A 22430-nucleotide genomic window follows, 5' to 3' on the forward strand; every position below is an offset into this window, starting at 1 on the left:
TTCAACCCTATTGCCAGGAGGAGATCCGATATCCTTTAATTTGCAGCTCCTTGTGCATGTCAGGTTGGTTCCCTTGTGTAATTGCCAAAGGTCCGTTGTGTGTAGGATGGGTCTATCCATCGAGGGTATGTTACATCTACCCGACCACCCTTCGGCACTTGTACATACAGCTTTGTATCAGCATCTCTCTCTCTCTCTCTCTCTCTCTCTCTCTCTCTCTCTCTCTCTCTGCATACATGCCAATAACCATCTCGTTGGGATGGTCATTGGCATGTATGCATGAAGTCAGTGTTTGCTCAAGAATCAGATTTCTTTTTGTAAGTGTAATTGGGGGTGTATGGATAGAGGCTGTGGCTTTGTTTTTTTTGGCGTCAGTCATTAAAAGCATTGATTTTTTCGAGCTTTTGCGTGCCATCTTTTCAGCAGTTGCTTTTTAGGCTGTAAGAGCCTTTAAATATGTGCCTTGGGGAGGGCTTAGATCAGTGGAGCTGCAGAACCAGTCTCCCCTGGCTTTTGTACCTGAGAAGTCAAATTCCAGTGCTCGAAAAGAACTTTTTTTCCAAAAACTTGAAAAAATTATTTGCGAGAAATTTTAGGAGGTGAATTAACTATATTGGAAGGGTTGACCGTTTGTACTATGACCGTTATCGTTTTCTTGTAGTCTTGCACTTGTGTGTTTTTGTTTTAACAAATTTAGATACATTTCGTCTGATAGTAGATTATGTTATTTTCCTTTTATTTAGTTGAAGACAAGCATTTGTAAGGTTTTCGACAAATGGCTAATTTTAAAAACTGTATCTTTAGTATAAACAAGTCTTGTTTGTGAGTTAAATGAAGAGTGTGTCTAGTATTGACAGAGTTCACTCTGCTATCTTTTTTGTGAATGGTCGAGATAGGGAAATTGTATTGGAAATCGGATATTTTATCTTTCTGTTCCAGAAGAAGTGCTTCTCGAGGTTGCAAGTTGTGTAGGAAGGAATGCACAAAGTAAATCAGGATGGACCAGAGTGATCATAGAGAAGCCATTTGGATATGATGGTCAGTCATCAGCTTTGCAGACAAAGGGCCTTCTTACTTACTTAAATGAAAGTCAAATCTATAGGTTTGTATTAAGTTAATTCTTGAGGTATTTTTTCTTGAAAAGTCAATTGAATGTTGTGACACAAAAACCGAACTATCTCATTGGAATTTTTGTGGTGTGTCCCTTGGTAAAGTTTCCTTTCTTATGAGTCAAACTTTCTTTGTTTTCTTTTTTGGATGTCAGGATTGATCATCGGCTTGGAAAAGATCTGGTTGAAAATTTGACTGTACTGAGATTTTCAAATCTCGTCTTTGAGCCCTTATGGAGTCGTACACATATTCGAAATGTGCAGGTAACTCCACATTTTTCTTTTATTTTATATCTGAAGTATAACTTGGGAAGGGACATTGGTGCCGTGTTTGGGCTCTGGCCCTGGGAGTCAACCGAGCTATCCTCCCTCTCAGATAAGGAATTAAAGGAGGCAAATTCCTTTCTGATGCCTTAGCACAACTATATTAGATTGAGCTTCACATGCGGAGTCTCAGGATATAGGAGGAGCTGGATAGATGTGATTTCAAATTTTATGTCATGAAATTGATGTTTCTCATGGTATGCAACATTCTCATATTTCTACAGGTGGTGCTGTCAGAAGATTGGGGTATCGAAGGAAAGGGAAGGTAAATATACATCACCCTGAAGAGGATTTTTTTGTCATCTGGATGTCTATTTCTAGTAAATCGAATGGATGAGATAAGGGCAAATTTTATTTAACCATTAAAAAGTTGCTGCAGGTACTTTGACAGATATGGTATCATTCGAGATATTGTGCAGTCACACATCTTGCAAACCATTGCTTTATTTGCAATGGAGCCCCCTGTTAGCCTTGCAGGAGACGATATTCGAAATGAGAAGGTAGGTGTCTGATCAACCTGCAGGTGGGAAAGCATGTCGTGATGTTTGGACTTATGGAAGAAAGCTGCACATTGAATCCATGAGCATATTTTCTTATTAAGGCAGACGAACACTTGTGGATTTTTTCTATTTGTTGAGGAACAGGGTAATAATTTAAGTCTTTTCAATCGGTATTCAAGTTACAAGCAATGGGAATAAGAGTAGCTGTATGGAAATAATTTTGTACTGTTGGCTATCCATGTGAGTAGTACAGCTTAAATGCGTGAATCATCAAAAGAAAGCATGAGAGTTGTATTATGTGTGTGAAACCATGAATCTAGTTGTTGATAAGCAAGAGATACTATCTTTTTAGTGTATTTGATAAGATTTCCTAGGCCTTGTATCCAAGTTTTGATCTGGAAAAATGAGCATCAAGTGTGAAAGGAGAACTCGACATCATTACTATTATGAAGATGAAGTTCATATATGGTAACGAGTGGATGACTCTTTTTTGAAGATACAGTCCACGTGTGGTAATCTAATTCCCCTCTCTCTTGTATCAGGTTAAAGTATTGAGATCCATGAGGAGACCAATTTTACAAGATGTGGTCCTTGGACAATATAAAGCAAGTATAGCAAAAGATGGAAAGTGTAGAGTGCCAGGCTACTTGGATGAAGCAGATATTCCCGCAGATAGTATGACTCCTACCTTTGTGGCAGCAGTAACGTATATTGACAATGCACGGTGGGATGATGTGCCTTTTTTGATCAAGGCGGGCATAGGATTGATCAAACACAGGTTATACATCTACTTGCATAATCATAAGTTTTGGTGTGGATTGAGGTCGTTTTATAGACCCACTAAAGGCCTATGCAAATGCAAAGTTGAAGGAAGATAATTGAGCCTCAAATCCTTGCTAGGGGAGCCTTTATTACTACGGTTACCTGTGACATCTATTAGTATTTCAATATTTCTTCCACTTTCTACCTTTTCCACCTTTCTTCTCTAACTTTTGTAGAGGTCAGTTTGCCCCCAATATTAAGAGTCCCAAAGACACCACCCTCTCTGGTAGTTGGCTTCTTTTTTCTGCTGGGAAGGGGCGGGGGAGGGGAGGGGTGGGGTGGGGTAGTGGTCTCTAAAGGACTCTCTTCAGAAGTACATTCGTCTCTGCCATGTCCTTTCATTTGGCTGGTCGTTATGAATTGTCACCTTGTCTTAAGTTGTTACTTTCAGACGTATTGCTTATGTTTTGAAATGTGGATGTTTGCCTAGTTTGTAAATAGTTGTCGACACCTATGATATTGCTTATGTTTACTTTGCCAGAGTTGAGATCCGAATTCAATTTCGAGATGTTCCAGGAAACTTGTACAGGGACCGTTGTGGGCAGACAGTTGTTGGACAGGCTACAAATGAGCTTATTCTGCAAATTCAACCTGATGAATCCATTATATTGAAGATCAATAACAAAGTCCCGGGCCTTGGGCTGCAGCTAGACTCATCTGATCTCAATTTGCTGTATAGAGATAGGTCTCTCTCTCTCTCTCTCTCTCTCTCTCTCTCTCTCTCTCTCTCTCTCTCTCTCTCTCACACACACACACACACACACACACACACACACACACACACTCACTCACTCACTCACTCACTCACTCACTCACTCAGACTGACTGACTGACTGACTGACTGGTAGGTAGGCTTGTACCATTTGTATCGCATAAAGGCCGAAACTGACATTACAAAACACGGCTGTAGCCAAATATCACACACACACACACACACACACACACACACACACTGACTGACTGACTGACTGACTGGTAGGCTTGTACCATTTGTATCGCATAAAGGCCGAAACTGACATTACAAAACACGGCCGTAGCCAAATATCAAGATACAATTAAAAGTAAAAAAATCCCTCAAGATCTTCAGGGATTACCAAGCTAAGTGGAAAAATCCAAGGAATGAGACAAGCGGCAAAGATACATGTAAATGGGATCGAGATAAAAGCCAAGAGACCACGAATTGATAGGAACCACATAAATTTGCTATGAAACCTCTTTAGTTTTAAGCAATGCAGCACCATGAAGAAGACAACCCCTGTAGAGCTTTAGAGACTAACCAGTGGCCAAACCACGGGGACATCATAAAGCTGAATCCACCATCCACACCATGAAGAGCACCTTGTACCAAAATTTTTGGAAAATGTAAGGAGAGCCAAATCAACTTCCATACAATTCTTCAGAACAACAAGACAAGTTGATGGAAAACCAGCCATGTATAAACATTTCACAAGTAGAGGAAATGGTGTGGAACCCTCAAACCCACCACTTTTTACCCCCTTCTAAATCATAAGACGATTGCGCAAACATGTTGGAAAACAAAAAAAACAAGCTAACAAGCAGCCATTTACTCACCCACATGCAAACTTGCCCACCCACATGCAGAGAACAAAAAAAGCAGCAAACCATAGACAGAGTAAAAAAGTTATAGACAATCAAACAAGCAGCATACAATCAAAATAAAACCAAGGTTTGTGCTTAAAAGCAGAAAGGAAAACAAAGAAAAGAACATGCGCAGGAGGGAAAACTGTTATGGAAGGGGGGGGGGGGGGGGGGGGGGTAAGAGAGGTAAGAGAGATACTACAGCTGCTGTCGAAGTCGACACCGACAAGCTTGTAGCGTGTAGGAACGTGGATAGCAGCATATAGTCAAACAAAGAAACAAGAAAATCAAGGCATGTGTTGCTCAGAAGCAGAAAGAAAAGAACCTGAGCAGGGTGGTGAATTGATACAGATGAGGAGGGGGGGAAGAGAGAAGGGGAAGAGGGGGGGGCGCAGGGTGGCGGAGGGGAAGAGGAGAGGAAAGAACTATATCCAGCAGCTGCCGTTGAAGTTGGTATCATTAAAATAATAACCAAGATAATAGTGCGTGGGAACACCGCGAGTCGATATTCAGACTCGAAGAAAATCTACAAGTGGAAAAGAGGGGGGCTTTCCGACATGCTAAAGCAAAGGTATAGAGTAGAGCATGTGTTGCGACTGCTTAGTCTTTCTCTCTCTTTGTTTTCGTGGTGTAATCAACATTGATAACCAAGAGGAAATGTACATAATGACCAATCAAACAACTACGTACAAAGGCTAGAAGACCAATTTTTGGACCTTAACATGTAAATCCCATAGCGAAGATGCAAAGTAGTCATGCTAGAGAATCAGGCAAGGAATGTTACTGCCAAGATGCCATCCTCTCTCTCTCTCTCTCTCTCTCTCTGTGAGTCAGAGACAGAGCTCCACTATATATGCCACTATACAATATACTATGAGATACGTGGCTGCTTTCACTCCCTCTTTAGAGAGGGTTTTGGGACTATCTACTGGAGATTTAGACTTTAGTGGCATCAAGCAAGGTTACTGAGAGAGAGGCCTACAGATCGAAGTGTCACAAGTTGGTGACGTGGTGTGCCCAACTAGAAGGAACTGGCCGAAGGACAAAAAGACGTGAACCCTGAAAATGTGACCGAGGGGCCAAAACACAAGGGGTTAGGGTTTTTAATAAAAACCTAACCTGACCAACTTATGGAGCACCACCCGAGGGGCCTAAAACCTAACTCAACCAACTTATGGAGCAGCGGGCGAGGGGCCTAAAACCCTAAAAAGACAGAGCACAAGAGTCGGGCCAGAATGCCGTGATTTGCGCTGACCTTGTTGACGTGACAGTTGTACAGATTTTCGCGTTTTGTGCGTTGGCAGTTGAGTTGACAGATTTTACGCAAGCTTTTGAGAGCAAAAGCCTTTGGTGCTCAGTGCTTTTGGGGCTTTTCTTTTGAGCATCCTTTGTATTGTTTATAAGGACCTTTGGGGCCTCACTTTGGAGGGCACTTGGACACAGAGTCTCCGAGAAGAGCCCTCGGGAGTTGTAAGTGTGCGAATCAATAATAAAGAAATACCGAAGGGGCGCCAGTCTTTGGGGGCAGTGAATTTGTGGATGGAACTACAAAGGATCCGATACTTTCTGCAGCACACATGGGTTCTCGCAAAGAATGTGACAGAGACAACACTCCTCGACCTTTGGTCTGCGGGGAGATGAAGAAGATGAGTCCCAACATGGGAACAAAAGAAACCGATGGAGATTTTGGCAAATTTCCAACGGGGAATCTCGATCGAGTGGAGTGAAAATGTCAACTGCAGGTTGACTATGACGGGTTTTATAGTTATCCTTTCTGCGTCGAGGTCATAAACGCATGTGATCAATGCGTCCGTCTGATCGATTACAGATTCACTCTCCCTAGAAAGGTGGTCCATGCCAATCTCTATGTCAAGGCCAGAATCCTCTGTGTCGTGACAATTTCTTTGTGTTGTATTTTGCATCTGTGCATGGCACTAGGAGCATCTGAGTGACCTTTGGGTCTTGGTCTAACCTCTAAGTTTTGCAGGTTACGGCCTGAAGAGTGAGTATGCAAAGTGAGAGGGAGAAGCAGAGCAGACACAAAGTGTTGGTGAAGCTCTCAGTGAGGATTGGAATACCTCATTGCTCCTTATTATTCTGTATGATCAAAAGAATAGATAAGGTTAGTACGGTCAATGCGATGGGTGTCCGGCTAGTAGGCCTGAACCCTAACAATCTCCCACTTGATAACCCAAGTGGTTATAGGTGTAAGTATGTACATCTGTACAACCATGAAACAATCTTGTGGCTTCACCCTACACCCATCATCTCAATGCAATGTGCAAACCGCTCTGAGGGTGGTCTCTTCGTGAGAGGATCCATAGGGTTATCATCTGTATGAAACTTGACTAGCTCAATGTGCTTACTAGCCAGTATGTCGCGTATCACATAATAACAGATTTCTATGTGTTTTGACTTGGAGTGAAACATAGGGTTCTTTGCTAACGTAGTCGCACTTCGACTATCACAATGCAACACTGGAGTCTGAGTAATACCAAGATCTCCTAGGCGAGCTAACCATACAACTTCCTTGCTAGCATCAGAAAGTGCCAACGCTTCCCAGACACCCGGTCTGCGTCGTTTAGAGGTTTTCCAGCATACAAGGAACGCCCCTCAAGACACGCGGTCTGCGTGATACCAAGGGTTAAGACATCATCAAACATCAATTGTTTTCTTCAGTACTCTGCATGGGAGTAAATCACAAACCATTGAAACGAGTATTAAAACCGGAGTCAAGCAATTCTCAAATCGGCACCAAGACAGATTTAAAACAGATACAATCCATTTCAAACAAATTTCAAACAGTACTTTCTTAAACAAAAGGTATCTAAATACAAAGCAATTAGACAATTCATTCAGCGCGATCGTTCGGTTTTGGATCTGGAGTATCACGTCATGCTTGTTGTGCCGAGGCACGCCCAAGAGAGCGTTGCAATTGCCCAACTTCATGATGTGAAAATCCGCTTTTCCTTGGTATCCTTGGATGGTCACCGAAAGAGCACCAATGAGCGGTACCATCTTCTGAGTTTGCTTGGTGGCTAGCTCGGCCTCAAGTTCTCCACGATGTGAATCATAGTCGAAATCCATCCGCTTGAGAAAGTCGGGATGGATGAAATTCTTGGTAGCTTCGAGGTCAAAGAAGATGAGGGCTTTCAAGCCGTTGATTTTCCATAAGCTCTGCACAATTCATTTGAACTTTTGAGATTAATGCCATAAATATTAGGTACAAGTTTAATGGCAGGTCTAGCTCTCTTAGCCGGAGGTGTTTATGCTAGCCTCTGCTCTCGGAGCTAGAGGTTGCTCGGAGGATGTCTTGGCTCTTTGAGGATACGTATTGTAAGTATGCCCTGTTTGAAAACATTCAGAGCATTGGGCCTTCTTGTAAGAGGGTTTCTCGTTGACGTTGTGTTAAATGAGGCCTTGGAGGTTGACTTTCACGAGATTCCCGGAGGTTTGTTCGTTGTTGTCGAAATTTCTGATTGTTTGCCGGAGTTTTCTCTGTAGCAATCTCTAGTTTCCCTTTCATAAGCTTGTAGCCTACTGTAGCATGGCCCTTAAGCTCTTGCATTGTCGATACTTGTTTAGACAGACAATATTCTTGTAAAGGTGATGGCAGTCCAATGATTTATCGCTCACATTAGTCCTCTGAGAGAATCAACTTGAAGAAAGACACCCAAAGGTAGAGGTCGAGAAACCTTTGGTTGTAGTCTTCCAAGGTCTCCGTGGCAAGCATTTTCAAGTTGCCCCATTCTGACAAAATCTGGACTTGAAATAGGAAGGTCATATAACTTCGTGCAAAAATAGTCTTGAAAGCTTGCCAAGTCCTTGGAGTATGCGGTTATGTTACGATTGAACTCCACCTTTGCATAGGTTTATCTTTGAGGAATCCCGTAGCTCGAGAGATCTTTGATTCTTCTTTATAATTTCCCAAGGCATAGGTGTTGTTGAATTGTTGAAAGAAACGTAGGGCTTTCTTCTGATCTTTCACTCTAGAAAAAGGGATTATTTCTAATGTCGTGCCGCCATCCTTGAAATCTTTTGGTTAGTTAGGCGCAAACCTCGGATGTGGATAATAGGGATATCCATACGGGCTCCAACCATTGTACCCAGGCGGCGGCGGCGGCAACGGCGGTTGCAGGGTCAGGGTCAAACAAGTGTACCATGTTCCTAAAGACTCCACCCAATAGGAACAAAAGGATGAGAGGGCTGCCGATTAGAGGTTCTTGCACTTTCTGGTGCATGAGGAGGGGGTACCACCTGGGGCATGAGAGGGGGTAACATGTTGCTCAGGAAATGTTGAAAACTTTGCAACATTGGGAGATTCTGCTGTGGATGCTGCGAAAGTATGTTGGGAAGTTTGTTGAGAAGAAATTGTCGATACTCTGTAGAATCCAGAAACACCACGATGCTCTATCTATTCTTGGTAGGATTGGTATGCTTTGAGAAAAGCACACGATTGGAGCTTTGATACCACTGTAACGGAAGGGCATCACATGCCACCGGAAAAGAACAGACGGAACAAACTTTAAGCACTTCAAATCAACTGAACGGAAAGAGATGCATGACACACGAGACACGGAGTGGTGGATTTCCACCCCAAGAGAGCATTGACCCCAAACCCTGGCGCCGCTTTTGATGTTTCTTTATAATGCTTCAACTCATACAATGCCAGTGGCTTTGCTCTACATCTACTCTTGCAAGGATGCGAGAGAGAGAGAGCCTACCCTTATATTTGAAGGCCCATGGCCATTCAAAAAGCAATATATGAAAAGCATTAAACTTAAAAGCATCTGGTCCCCCAAAAGCTTGTCAGCTCAATTTTAGGAAATCTGTACAATTGCCACGTCAACAACCAGCAGCTTTATTCACGAAAGTTTGTATAGTTTGTCATGTTATCAGCTAGTATAAAATCCAGATATGCCATGTCAGTAGGTCAACGTAAAAACCGGGTCGTCCGTACAGCAATGCCCTAGACTCGTACTCTTGTTAAGTGACCATTTTGCTTGAATTATTTGAAGAGTTTGAGATTGAATTTCTAGGTGCTATATATCCAACAATTGCCTTATGAGCTGAAAAAAACTTGACATTTTTTTGGAATATTGATCTCACCATTAACCTTACTCGTACACAACATTTTTGAACCTAAACTGCGTGAAAAAACGGGTCCTTTTTTTTTCTTTTTTCCAAAGTTTTGCAATTATACCACTCTAAAATTCATGTTTGGGAGGTTTAGATTGCTAGCGGATTAACCTTAGTAGTTCTCAACATATTTTGATGCTTCTAGGAAGGTTTAAGTGTTAAAGTTGAAAGTTATGATCAAATTACAAGAATTGCCTAATCTTGTTTTTTGGCCAAATATAGCACTTTTATGATTTTTTTGGTGGTTTTTTGATATCCAAATGCAATTTTGGTTATATAAGTGGCATGTGTAACATAAAACTAATTGAGTTTTTGGGCACCTAATATGTTATGTAGCATAGTATATGACAATGGTTGAGTTTTTCAATTGCAAAAAGAATACTAGACATTCTAGTGTAGTAAGTATAGCTTTCTTAATATTACCAATTCCTTAGGCCAATTGTGTGCATTTTGTAGGTAGTAACCATATCTGATCATAAACTTCAAATTTGGCTAGATATTGAGTAGTTTCTATGGTATTCTATAGGTCATAATGCTAAACCTAGTTTTTTCATATTTGCTGTATTTAGCACTTCATCATTGTCCGCAATGTTCCATTTGGTGAGAGATCTATTATTCTTTTGACATAATCCACGGCTCCTTTTGAATCCAAAGGCCCAAAGAGAACTAAGAAAACATGTATATAGTATCTGTATTGAGCGTGACTATAGAAACTTTGATGATAGGTGCGCAGAATGGCAAAAATGCAACTTTTTTGTACCCTTTTTTTTGCCCAAAAGAAACATATTGAGGAAAAAACAACCATATGCTTTGATCACTAACCCATTGAAGTTAACGGGGAATTTTATCTCATGTTCTACTAAAATCCCTAGTATCATTTATACGCAATCAACTGTAAGAAATGGCTGTTTTGGGAAAAATGGACTAGTCCATCAACTTTGGAAGCTTGTTGTGACCAAGAGATGAAAAATTGTATAAGTTTCTCATAGTAGTCTTCGGTCTCATAGATCATTTTGGCTTCTAGAAGACGTTAATATGATATGTCATTTCATTTCTCTTTTATAAATATCATGGCTGTGAAGATTGACGCGCTGAAGATTCCCAAGGCTTTTTTGAATGACGACACTAAAGTGAAGGCAAGTTATTCTAAAGTTTGGGTCAGAATTAGAGGGGCTACCTCATCACAGGGCCTGCTTGTGCTAGGTAATAGGGGGGCTGCTTGCTTTGTAGAAGTGGAGGCACCACTTGCATTGAAAATAGTGGCGCTCAATGCTCTAAAGGTTGATTGTAGCGGCAGGGAGAGACATGTCTGGATTTGCGGAGGGAGGACGCAAGGACGAAGCTACCTTTCTTACTCCCCCAAAAGCATCCAATGTGTGTCATCCAAGAATGAGGGACGGGACTGTGTTCCCAGGTTCTTGACGGATTGAAAAGATAGCTCGACAAGATGAAGTCCTTTGCAAAGACATAAAGATGTGAATAAGGACATAAATGCGTATTATGCGACAAGAGCTTGAATTGGAATAGATGGAGAGATTCTATGCCAAAACAGTGCAATGTATGAAATGTTGTGGGATGAAATATGTGTCACATTAAAAGGGGAGATACAAGATCAAGTACGGGCTCAATGGGAGGTTGCTAAATTCCAATGTACGCCGACATGAGTAGGAAATTCAATCAGGACTGAACAAACACACGGCTGAGAAAGAGAACGTAATGTAAGACTTGTGAAAGGAATCAGCAGTATGCAGAGAGACAATGCCAGTACATGGTGAAGGGCAAGGCACGGCCATGACGCCCGAATCACAAAATGATATATAGCAATTGAAATCACATGTGGATGTAGAGATCAAAAGTTTTGTTGAGACAATCAAACGCATTAAGGTAGATGTTGAAGAGAATACAAAATGGATTGAAGTCATGAAGTGACATAAAGGTGTTCCTGATAATGGATGGAGGTGATGAATGCTACCCTTGAAGAGGAAGTTAAGAGACATGCCCGTGTATTACATGTACGAACTTTTGGGTAGGTGGAGAAAAACCCTCCCATAGAAGATGCAAAGGAACTCGCTAATAAGATGGGAATTTCAGAACTTGGGATTGGGGATGTATGGAGGGTGGGCAAGGATAGTACAACAACATGTGCATTCTTAAAGGGAAAAACATCTATTTGGACAAGGGTCTTACACTCCCCCAAGGAGGGGAAGAGGTGCTAGTACCGTGGACTACTAGATGGGTTTGCTTGCAACTATATCCAATGCACATAATTTGACAATCTTGACCGAGTGATTATATAGCACGTAGGGAACGTTGTCTTTGTATGGCCCTTCTTACCCTAAATTTCTCTTTACACATGAGACCTCCGGGTTACCAAACACCAGACTTCAACGCAGTTTTGCAACTTTTGGGAGCACTTGAGGAACAATGTGCACATGTGTAGTTTTAGGAGCCATCCATGAAGCTATGGCTCTTTGATATGCTGGTTACACCAACTCTCCTCTTTGGTACGGAACTTTGGGGGCCCAATCTCTATGGTAAGAGGAGGGACCCATTGGCCAAATGCAATGGACAAGAGTGAGACCATCATGGATGGTATTATATGGAAAGGCCGCTTGTGTTGATGATTGCACGTGCGATTCAATGTAAGTCGACGATACCTCATGAGATTGTGATGGCCAAGATGGGGGCTAATGGAGTTGGTCATCAAGGCAGTATTTCGCAGTTATTTTTCTTCACAAGATATGGGAGCTATCCTACCAAATTAGCACTCACATCCTCCAAGAAACTTGCTGATGAAGAGGGAGTCAGGATGCTCAATCTTGGTATGCCCAGATGCGCATGTGGATGGCTTTACATGGTCTAAATATTGATGCACTCTCTCCTTTGGATTATAGCCTTGTTTGCCCGTTCCTCAACCTTAGTTGTACAGATCAGAACATGGTCATTCGATGGATATTGTGAAAATTAAACATGAGTGGACATGGATTAGGCCCTTAGAACCACTTTGTACAAAAATGGTGCAGTATTAGAGGCATTTTCTACATACCTCTCCTCGGGTGTTAATTGGTATGCCCGTTAACCATGGTCACCTTGCCGGTAGAGAACCGCACCTTTTCAGGTCACTGAGCCCGTTGTCATGTACAGTTACATTCCCCCATGGTCATTTTGTTTGAGTCTCATGTTCATTCAGATGAAGTAGATGTTACAGAGTTTTCTCCATATGCAATGTCTTTTTCCATTTCAGTTTTGTTCTTCATTTGAGTTATGAGAGAGGTGCACCGCACTCACCTGTACTTGTCACTGAGCAATTCACCATGGCACCGTGTTGGTCCTCCCGGCTCAACAATTTTGGCAACCAGGATGGTGCTTTAATGCTGACCTACGCGGTTTTTCTCTTTCGACGTGCATGCAACACCGGGCCCGTCAGCAGGAGTGATGATGGGTAGTGCAAGAACGAATTCATTCCATGGAGTTCGAGGAAGGGGAATTGGAGAAAGTGACTGAGGCCTCTAGGACTTGTTGGGCACTTGGACGCTCAGATTGCCTGTTTGTCGTTTTCAATAGCAGCAGTCATTGCTCACGATGGAGGATATAAACGGAGCCTATCCTCTCCTACTTAGCAGAAGTTGGCTCAAACAAGCCAAACAGATAATATCATTTCATTCAAGAAAGAAGAAAGGAAGATAAAAGGGCAATGTGCATGCTTGCACTCAAGTGGCCATTCCGGTCCGGCAAAAGTATGCAGAGGGAGTCTAGTTGGCCAAGGGATTGGATGGCGATGAAGAACAACAACATAAGGCAGTGAACGTCACCCTTATTGGCCTATTTGAAGTAGAAATGGCTGAACTTATTTAGAAACACAGAGCCATGTGGGCAATGGCAAGACAGAATCCTCGTCTCACGCAGAGTGAGGCGAGAAGGCAAATCTTGTTGCCAAGCTCACAGCTGAAAGTGATGTTGCAAATACAAAGCAGATCAAAGTCAAGAAAGAACTTGAGAAAAGGGCAATGTGCATGCTTGTACTCGAGTGGCCATTGTGGTCCAGCCAAAAGTATGCAGGGGGAGTCTAGCTGGCGGAGGGATTGGATGTCGATGCAAAAGAACAACATATGACGGTGAACAGAACCCTTACTGTCCAGATGTGGCTGAACTTATTTAGAAGCACAGAGTCATGTGGACAATGGAAAGACAAAATCTTGGTCTCTTGAGCCAGAGTCAAGTGAGACGACAAGTCCTGTTGCCGAGCTCGCAATTGAAAGTGATGTTGCAAATACAAAGAAGATCAAAGTCAAGAAAGAACTTGAGAAATGGGCTAAATCAAAGTTATGTTATCGTGCCGAAATTAGCAAGTTGCATGAACCCCAACCTGTAATCGAGGAGGATATAGTGAACAATTCGGTAGAGAAGATCCCGATTCGTTAGAAATCCTTGCAAAGGAAAAAGGCTTATTGCCAGAAAGGGAATTCTTAAAGAGAGTAAGGAGGAAGATTTAATAGATCTTAATGTGGGAACTGCAGGAGACCCAAAGCCGGTCCACATGAGTGCTGACTTGGGACGTCCACTTTAAAGATCGGCTAGAAAACTATTGAGGGAATATAAAAATGTGTTTGCATGGTCTTATGCAGACATGAAGGGTCTTGATCCAACCTTTGCTCAACACCGAATTGTGCTCACCAAAGATGCTAGACCAATCCGGTAACAGAGATAAAATATTTGAGCATTGGGGATGTCTTATTGGGAGGGAATTTTAATGCTTGCACAGGGGATTGCTCGTCAATGTTCTACGATTTAGAAAAAAAGATGCTCCGAGAACCTGTTTTAGATAAAACGCAATTACTAGAATCAGCCCAAGATAGAGAGGTGACAACATATGGTGCATATTTACTACCGCTTGGAGCACACACAAGCTAGCTATTTTTAGTGAACTGTCACAATGGCAAGGAACAAATAATTACACATGGTGAAACACTAAAAAGGGAGCGAGTATTGATTTTGATATCAGACATTCAAAGGTTTGAGGTTTCAGTTAGGCCAATTGCTATAGCAACTGATCATGCTATTTTGACATTCACTAAGCTTAGTGCCCAAAAATGATGGAAGATTAACTCCAAAAGTACTAAGTGGCATGCTGGCTTTGGCAAGGAACAGAGTTACATTCATCTCACCCCCCTCGATATGAATTCACAGAGGCAACTTCTCATGAATATAGTGACATGGTTTGCGATGGATTGAATCTGCTAGATTTACACAAATCATTGGATGAGATCATAAAAACCTTGGCACAAATATTACATTGTTCAGCGGCTTATGCTTTCCCGCATAGTGTGTCATCTGCAATACGGACAGGATGAACTGTCCCACAAAATGGTTGGTATGAGAAGTGCGGTTAGACATGAGAACGCTTACAACATGAGGTGGCACTTGGTCTACACACACACAGCCATGCTCAAGCCTCAAATAGACTCTCATCGACTTGTATCAAAGAAGTAGCAAGAGTATTTAACTAAATTAAAGATAGTGATGTATGAGTTGTTCCTTGGATAGGATAATAAGTGGGCGTGGAGGAGGCTTCATGAGGGCCAGCCACCGATACAAATTACCTCTCCTGATGTTTGGCATGGATACGCTGATACACTTTATGATGCTCCAAACCTGGAGCGTTTGTTTTCTCCATCAATCTCTATGCCAAGCACTGTTACTTTTTATTGAAAGGAAGGTAAAGCATGCTATATGGAGACTAAAAATGGGAGACAAAATCAGCACGACGGTTTGTTGGTGTAACTATTTTGTACATGCCGGTAAGATATTGGCACCAAGTCTGGCTCACATATTCAACAAAAGTTTGTGAGGGATTTCCAATCAGATGGTTAGACCATACTGTTGTACCTCTATATAAGAGCGGAGATCTTATGGTTCCTATCAACTAAAGGACTGTCATAATTGGCCATTCCTTGGCCAAAATATATGGCTCTATCATGGAGGAGGCTTTGAGTAGCTGGGTAGCGATGCATGACATAAGATCAGTTGGTCAAGCTGGTTTCAGAGGAGGCTACACCACGTTAGACCATATCTTCACATTGAGGGCAATCAATGAGGAAAGACGAGCACATAAGAAGAGAGTATATTTCTGTTTTGTAGATCTCCACAAGGAATTTGATACAGTGTCATGTGCGAGATTGATGACGAGGCTACATGATATTGGAGTCCCTCTGGAGGTACGATGGAGCATTTATGCACATGACACTGTACCAAATTCCTTGTGGAGATCTACAAAACAGAAATATACTCTCTTCTTATGTGCGAGATTGATGAGGAGGCTACATGATATTGGAGTCCCTCTGGAGGTACGAGAGAGGAGGAGGGGTGGGAGGTAGGCTAGCGGGGGTGTTGAAACCGATATTATTATATAAGGATGACATCGTACTTATATCAAATCATGCGGATGACATTTGGATGCTTTACAGGCATTTTGCATGGACAAGGATCTCAAGGTGAACCTTCAAAAGACCTAAGTTATGGTATTTAACACCTCAGCAGCGTGGGTAACGAGATCAGCATATCGGTTCACTCTTGGGGAAGAGCCAATGGAGTCTATTAGACAATATGTATATTTGAGGGTAACTTTCAAAGGGCCACGAATTTCTTGGCGACAAGACATCAGAGGCCCGACTTGCATGAGCATATGTAGCACTTGCGGAGAGGTAGTGTGCACATATACAGTTCCATGAGCTGCACACCGGATTGTGGCTCTCTGATATGCTAGTTGACTACATAGCTCTTCGAACACAATGGTCAAGTGACACCTATGCTCCTCGTCATTCTTTGAGTAGACTATCATGTCATCAAAGAATGTGCCAACAAACATTTGATGTGGGCGGGAGATCCAATCCATCATCCTATTGAACGTAGCAGGAGCATTTGTAAGACCAAACGGCATCACTAGAAACTCGTATAGACCAAATGTCGCTGTAAACGCAGTCTTGTGCACATCCTCTGGCCTAATACGAATCTAATGGTATCCAATCTTAAGGTCTATCCTGCTGAAAATTGCAGGACCCTCTAAACGGTCAAGAATATTATCAATCCTTGGAATAGGAAACCTGTTCTTGATGGTATCCTTATTCAGCACACGGTAATCAATACACATGTGCCAAGAGCCATCCTTCTTCTGCACTAGAAGCACTAGGGAGCAAAAGGGTGAAGAACTAGGTTGAATCAGCCCTTTCTCTAACAACTCCTCTACTTGGCTTATAATCTCTTTCTGTTGGGCTGCACTAACCCTGTAGGGAGGTCTATTTCATGGGCTACAACCTCGCACCAAATTTATCGCATGATCCTCACGGTAATGAGTCAAAAAAGCAGTCACTAGACTCTTGCAAAAATGCTGACCTTTCTTTATCTAACACAAATAAATTTGACTAACAATTATTTGAAACATCACGTGCAAAAATCAAGTATGCAGAAAGATGATTCTTAATTATAGAATTGATAGCCGAAGCTAATACAATAGGGACAAACTCCCCTCTAAGCTTTACATCAAGGATATGAGTTTTGCCGCTATGTTGCAGGGTGACCTTTTTGTTGAAGACATCAAACACTCCATGTACACGGAACATCCATGAGATTCCCAACAACGCATCACACCCTTCCAGTGGCATGATATGAAATTCCTTTGTGTCCACATATGACTAGTTATGGAGACGTAGCTTTGCAATGATTGGAGTAACACACTCTTTGAGTGGCCAATTGAAGCATGGCATGATAGAAAGCCTTCTATTGAGCACATGCGTGTTTTTGGCCATCTCTTCAGCTTTGATGTCCAATCTGATAGCCGACTCTAGTGAGATAAAGTTTGCCTTAGCACCTGGATCAGAGAAAATAAGTGATATCTAATTCCTAACTTTACCCCACACTCTGCATAACGCACTGGCATCGCAGTTCGGCCTATCATCCGCCTTGTCTGGCACTAAACCTGTCGTGGGTTTGGCATCTTCCCTTTCTTGTCCTATTTATCCTGTGAGTCAGTTGACCTCTTTCTCTGTGGACAATCTACAGCAAAATGACGAGTGTGCTCGTAAATAAAACATTTGTTCTCAGCCATTAAAGCCTTCTTCTCTTCAAATGACTTGCTGCCACAGATTGTTGACGTGTCAAGCCACTGAAGAACGGAGCGAACCTGCAGATCCCGGCCGAGGGGCTTAAACCCTAAGACGAAGCAACAGAAGAAGGAGTCCTACCAACTTATGGGACCCCGTCCGATGGGGCCCAGGGGACCTAAAGACACTAAAATTAAAGCGGGGCCAACACACACAAAGTGTAGAAGATGATGATGTGGCTGCTGTATGGAAGTCTCGCAAAATGCTCTGACATGCTGACGTGGCAGATTGTACGGACAGTCCCGCAATTTGCATCGACAGTGCCACATGGCAGTTGTACGGATTTCCGCAAAACGCGTTGACAACTTTTGGCCACCCGCTTTTGGACCAGATGCTTTTGAGTTTATAGCTTTTCATGTAAACTGCTTTTCATTGGCCAAGGGCCTTTAAATATGAGCCAAGGGCTTATTCTCTGGCACTTTTCTGGATGGAGGTGCAGAGGATGGAGTACCGGCAATGTAATGAGTTCAAGAAATATAAAGAAATATTGAAAGGGGTGCCAAGGTTTCGGGCCAGTGCTCTCTGGGGTGGAACTCCGCCACTCCTCGTCTCGTGTGTCGTGCATCTCTTTCAGTTCAATTGTTATTTGGTTGAAGTGCTTAAAGTTGTTCAGTCTGTTCTTTTCCGTTGGCACGTGGTATCCGTTCCCGTGGCAGTGGTATCAGAGCTTCAAGCGTGTGCTTTTCTGAAAGCATACCGGTCCTACCAAAGAGCAGATAGAGCAAGATGGCGCTTCCACGAAATATTATGAAAGAATCTTCGTGTCCGGACCCCGAAGTTATTAGCCACTCCCACCCTTACTTCATCATGCACCGAACGCACTCCCGTCTTCATCGCTTTGTCCTACAGAGCATAAGGCATAAAGATCACTTGCAACAATAGGATCCAAGATTTGTTTCGAGCTGTTGTTTTTCTCAGATACAGTGCCATGCAGTGGTGGAAGTTTATAACTACCAAGCCGCATGCTCCAAGGACTCGGCAAGCTTTCAAGAAATTTTTTACCCAAAGTTATATGGTTTCTGGTATCCTCCTTTGAAGTACAACTTTTGGTAGAGTGGGGTATCCTGAAATGCTTGCCATGGAAACCGTAGCAGATTATAACTTGAAATTTCTCGACATCTCTTAGTAGGTGTCTCTTCTCGAGCTGATAACCTTGGAGGTCCGTTGTGATTGCTATGTCTTGGGACTACCATCGTCGCCAGAGGAACATTGTCTGTCCAAGAGCTGATGGACCATGCTCTAGTCGGCTACGACCTTATGAAAGGAACCTAACCATAATTTTTGGTGCAGGTTTCAGGATGAAAAGTCAATCGACTTTTCGAGCTTTACTGATGTCGAGATTGCTTTTTAACTGTGAGTACTGTTTGAGAACTTGTTTGGTGATCCTGTTTGGAATTTGTTTCAAGTGGATGGTATCTTTTTTAAACCTGTCTTGGTGTCTATTTGAATTGTTTGACTTTGGTTTTAATATTGGTTTCAATGATTGGTGATTTTACTTCCGGGTGGAGTAGTGAGAAATGATGTTTGAGAATGCTTGCTCATACTCATGGCTCAGACCCTTGTGGTTATTTGCTGGGCGAGTATTGAATGTTTGAAAATTGTTGTTTTTACTCATGGCCCGGACCCTTGTGGTTATTTACAGGGGGGATTATTGTTGTTGTTACTCATGGCGTGGACCTGGATAGTTATTTACGGGGGGAGTATTAAGAAGTCTGAGCAGTGGTTACTCTTAGCACCTCCAAACAACGTAAGCTACGATCTGGGGGGTGTTTGGTTGTAAAAGGCCTCTATATCTCATGGCCCGGACCTTTTAGGTTATTTGCGGGAGGAGTGATGAGGGAGTCGTTGAACAACTCATGGCCCGTACCAAGATGGTTATTTGTGGGGAGTGTTCTTCGACGGCTTTATATTTCTATGTCTTGTAACATGCATATGTGAGCATTTGTGTTGCATTGTGATGTGTCAACTATTGAATATTCCTTATTGGATGAGATACTTCTGGGAAGTCAACGACCCATGATATCAAGAGTTCCGATATGGAATTAGACTCTGATTGGATGTGATACCTCTGGGAAACCAACGACCCAAGATATCAAGAGTTCCGATCTGGAATGAGACTCCTTATTGGATGAGATACTTCTGGGAAACCAACCACCTAGGATATCAAGAGTTCCGATTTGGAATGAGAAAACTGATTGTACCTCGGAGGTCCCTTGGAAATTTTTGAGCTAACTTGAGTTGTTTTGCAGATATGTTGTATCGCGGACGATTACTTTCTTACAAGAAGGGGGACGTCACAAATTATTGACGTGTCAAGCCAATGAAGAACGGAGCCAACCTCAGATCTTGGCCAAGGGGCCTAAACCCTAAGATGAATAGTAACAGAAGTCCTACCAACTTATGGGACCCCGTCCGATGGGGCTCGGGGGACCTGAAGGCACTAAAATTAAAGCGGGGCCAACACACACAAAGCGTAGAAGATGATGACATGGGTGTTGTACTGCAGTGTAACATGGAACGGGCGGAACACAGCCCAAACGTTTCGAAACGACGTTCCAAACGAGTCCCGTTCTCGAAACGGAGTCTGGAATGGAATGCCATTCCGGAACGGAGGGAACATGAGGCAGAACGGCAAACGCGGGGCGGAACGGGCAAAAGTAGGCATTTGGGGGCAATTTTGGGTTGTTTGGGGAACATATTTGGTGCAGTTTGGGGGCAGTTTTTGGGTTGTTTAGGAGTTTATTTGGGATTAAGTTGAATGGAGGTAGTTCAAGCCTTATTTTAGTCGATCGTTCCGGCCCCGTTCCCGTTCCCGTTCTGGCCCCTCCTCCTCCTCCTCGTTCTCGTCCCGTTCCAGACCCTCCTGTTCCTGTTCCTCGTTCGCGTTCCAGGTAACTATGCTGTATGGAACTCCCGCAAAACACACTGACATGCTGACGTGGGAGGCTGTACGGACAATTACGCAATTCGCGTTGACAGTGCTACGTGGCAGCTATACAGATTTTCACAAAATGTGTTGACAGCTTTTGGCCACCCGCTTTTGGACCAGATGCTTTGAGTTTATAGCTTTTCATATAAACTGCTTTTCATAGGCCAAGGGTCTTTAAATATGAGCCAAGGGCTCATTCTCTGGCACTTTTCTGGGTGGAGGTGCAGAGGATGGAGTACCTGCGATGTATTGAGTACAAGCAATATAAAGAAATACTGAAAGGGGCGCCAAAATTTGGGGCGAGTGCTCTCTGGTGTAGAACTCTGCCACTCCCCGTCTCGTGTGTTGTGCATCTCTTTCAGTTCAGTTGTTATTTGAAGTGCTTAAAGTTGTTCGGCCTGTTCTTTTCGGTTGGCACGCGGTGCTTGTTCCCGTGGCACTTGCACACAAAAGGCTTCCTTTTCTGTTTCTTTGCCTGTCCAACAGACGTCTTGACTGAATCCTTAGCTTTCTTTTCCTTTACTGACCCTTGGGACGCTTGAGGAGTCTCTTTAGCAAAAGGCTTCTTTGTGGAATTTTTCTTGGGTTGGCCCCCTTTCATGTTGCCTTGGAATCAATTTTCCTCTCCCTTCAACAAGGCATGACCAATGTTGGCAACTTCCATAAGCTGGGTGAGGGTAGCCACTGTGTTCTTTGTACAATAGTTTCTAAGCCCTTTAGGCAGCCCACAACAATACTTCTCAATGTGCTCTGTCAGTGGCACAAACCTATAGGAAGTCACTGAGAGCAACGCTTTGCGATTGTACTCATCTAAGCTTTTGCAAGAACCCGCATTGAGTTAATGCCAATCCTTCATGCCATTGGCTTCAAATTTATTTTGATAGCCATGCAGATGCAAATATTTGCTTGAGATAAACCCATGTGGCGGGTGGTTGTCCTTGCATCAACAGTGTTTGCCACCATGAACACGCATTTCCTTTTAAGAAAGTGGCAGCTTTCTTGACCTTAGAGGCATTTGCAAAATTCCCCCCTGCATAAGCCATATCAAACTGTTGGAGAAAAGTAAGGGCCTTCGTCTTGTCCTTAAATCTGCTGAAAGTATCAAACTTCACAGCTGCACCACCTTCTTTGTATGGTTTTGGCTTTTCCAACACCCAAATTATCATAGGGAAGTGTTTGCAACATGGGTTTAGTGGTGGGGATCATCTGTGCCCTTGCCATTGACATTTTGGTTCCCTGGTGCCATATTTGCCTGCTAGTCGGAGAAACCAGCCATACCAAAAGCGGCCTGCGGTACCCCAAACTGGCCCTGATTGCATTGGAACCCTTGTCGGAGGCCAATATTGTCATACATAGGGTTTGGCTTCATGCCCTGCATACCCCCAAGACTGTTCCTGGCATGTACTGTTGGTTTCTAGGCGCATAACCAACCATGCTTTGAAACACAGATCCACCCCCGAAATACCTAGGATGTATTGGGGTGGTGGAAAAACCTGATGCATAGCTTGGAAATTAACTCCCTGTCCATTTAATCCAACATTTGGGCTCTGAAAGGTGGCTGGCTGAACTGGTAAAGCCTGTGGAATAGGCGTCCTAATCACCTGTTCGTGGACAGAAAGAATTTTTCTTGGAGCCCCAATTGACTCCGTAACATGTGAGTGCCCCGTGCCTTGCTGAGACGCATAAGGGACCTTGGCTTGAGCTTCAACATGCTCCACCAGCTGAGTAAGTTGCCTTGCCTACTGTGACATTGGTGGAGCTTGCAGAAACTCCATAAACTTGGGGTTCTGCACCAATCGATTGAACACATTCACAGCAACAACCAACCGTGTCCTGAACGCATGCTCGTCTA

The 22430-nt window shown here is 43.0% G+C and overlaps 1 protein-coding gene across 1 annotated transcript in view; it reads left to right on the plus strand.

Moving 5' to 3' along the window:
* The window catches only part of LOC147445194 (glucose-6-phosphate 1-dehydrogenase, chloroplastic-like), a 61579-nt gene that overhangs the window by 32064 nt on the left and 7085 nt on the right, over window positions 1–22430 (plus strand). Inside the window, exons 5-10 of the mRNA XM_086524747.1 lie at window positions 897–1102; window positions 1265–1373; window positions 1658–1698; window positions 1813–1933; window positions 2476–2711; window positions 3237–3440. Coding sequence (XP_086380873.1) covers window positions 897–1102; window positions 1265–1373; window positions 1658–1698; window positions 1813–1933; window positions 2476–2711; window positions 3237–3440 — 917 coding nt within the window. The remainder of the gene's footprint in view (window positions 1–896; window positions 1103–1264; window positions 1374–1657; window positions 1699–1812; window positions 1934–2475; window positions 2712–3236; window positions 3441–22430) is intronic.

The sequence above is a fragment of the Adiantum capillus-veneris genome, chromosome 12, assembly GCF_014529385.1.
Source record: "Adiantum capillus-veneris isolate H3 chromosome 12, ASM1452938v2, whole genome shotgun sequence".
Lineage (NCBI taxonomy): Eukaryota > Viridiplantae > Streptophyta > Polypodiopsida > Polypodiales > Pteridaceae > Adiantum > Adiantum capillus-veneris.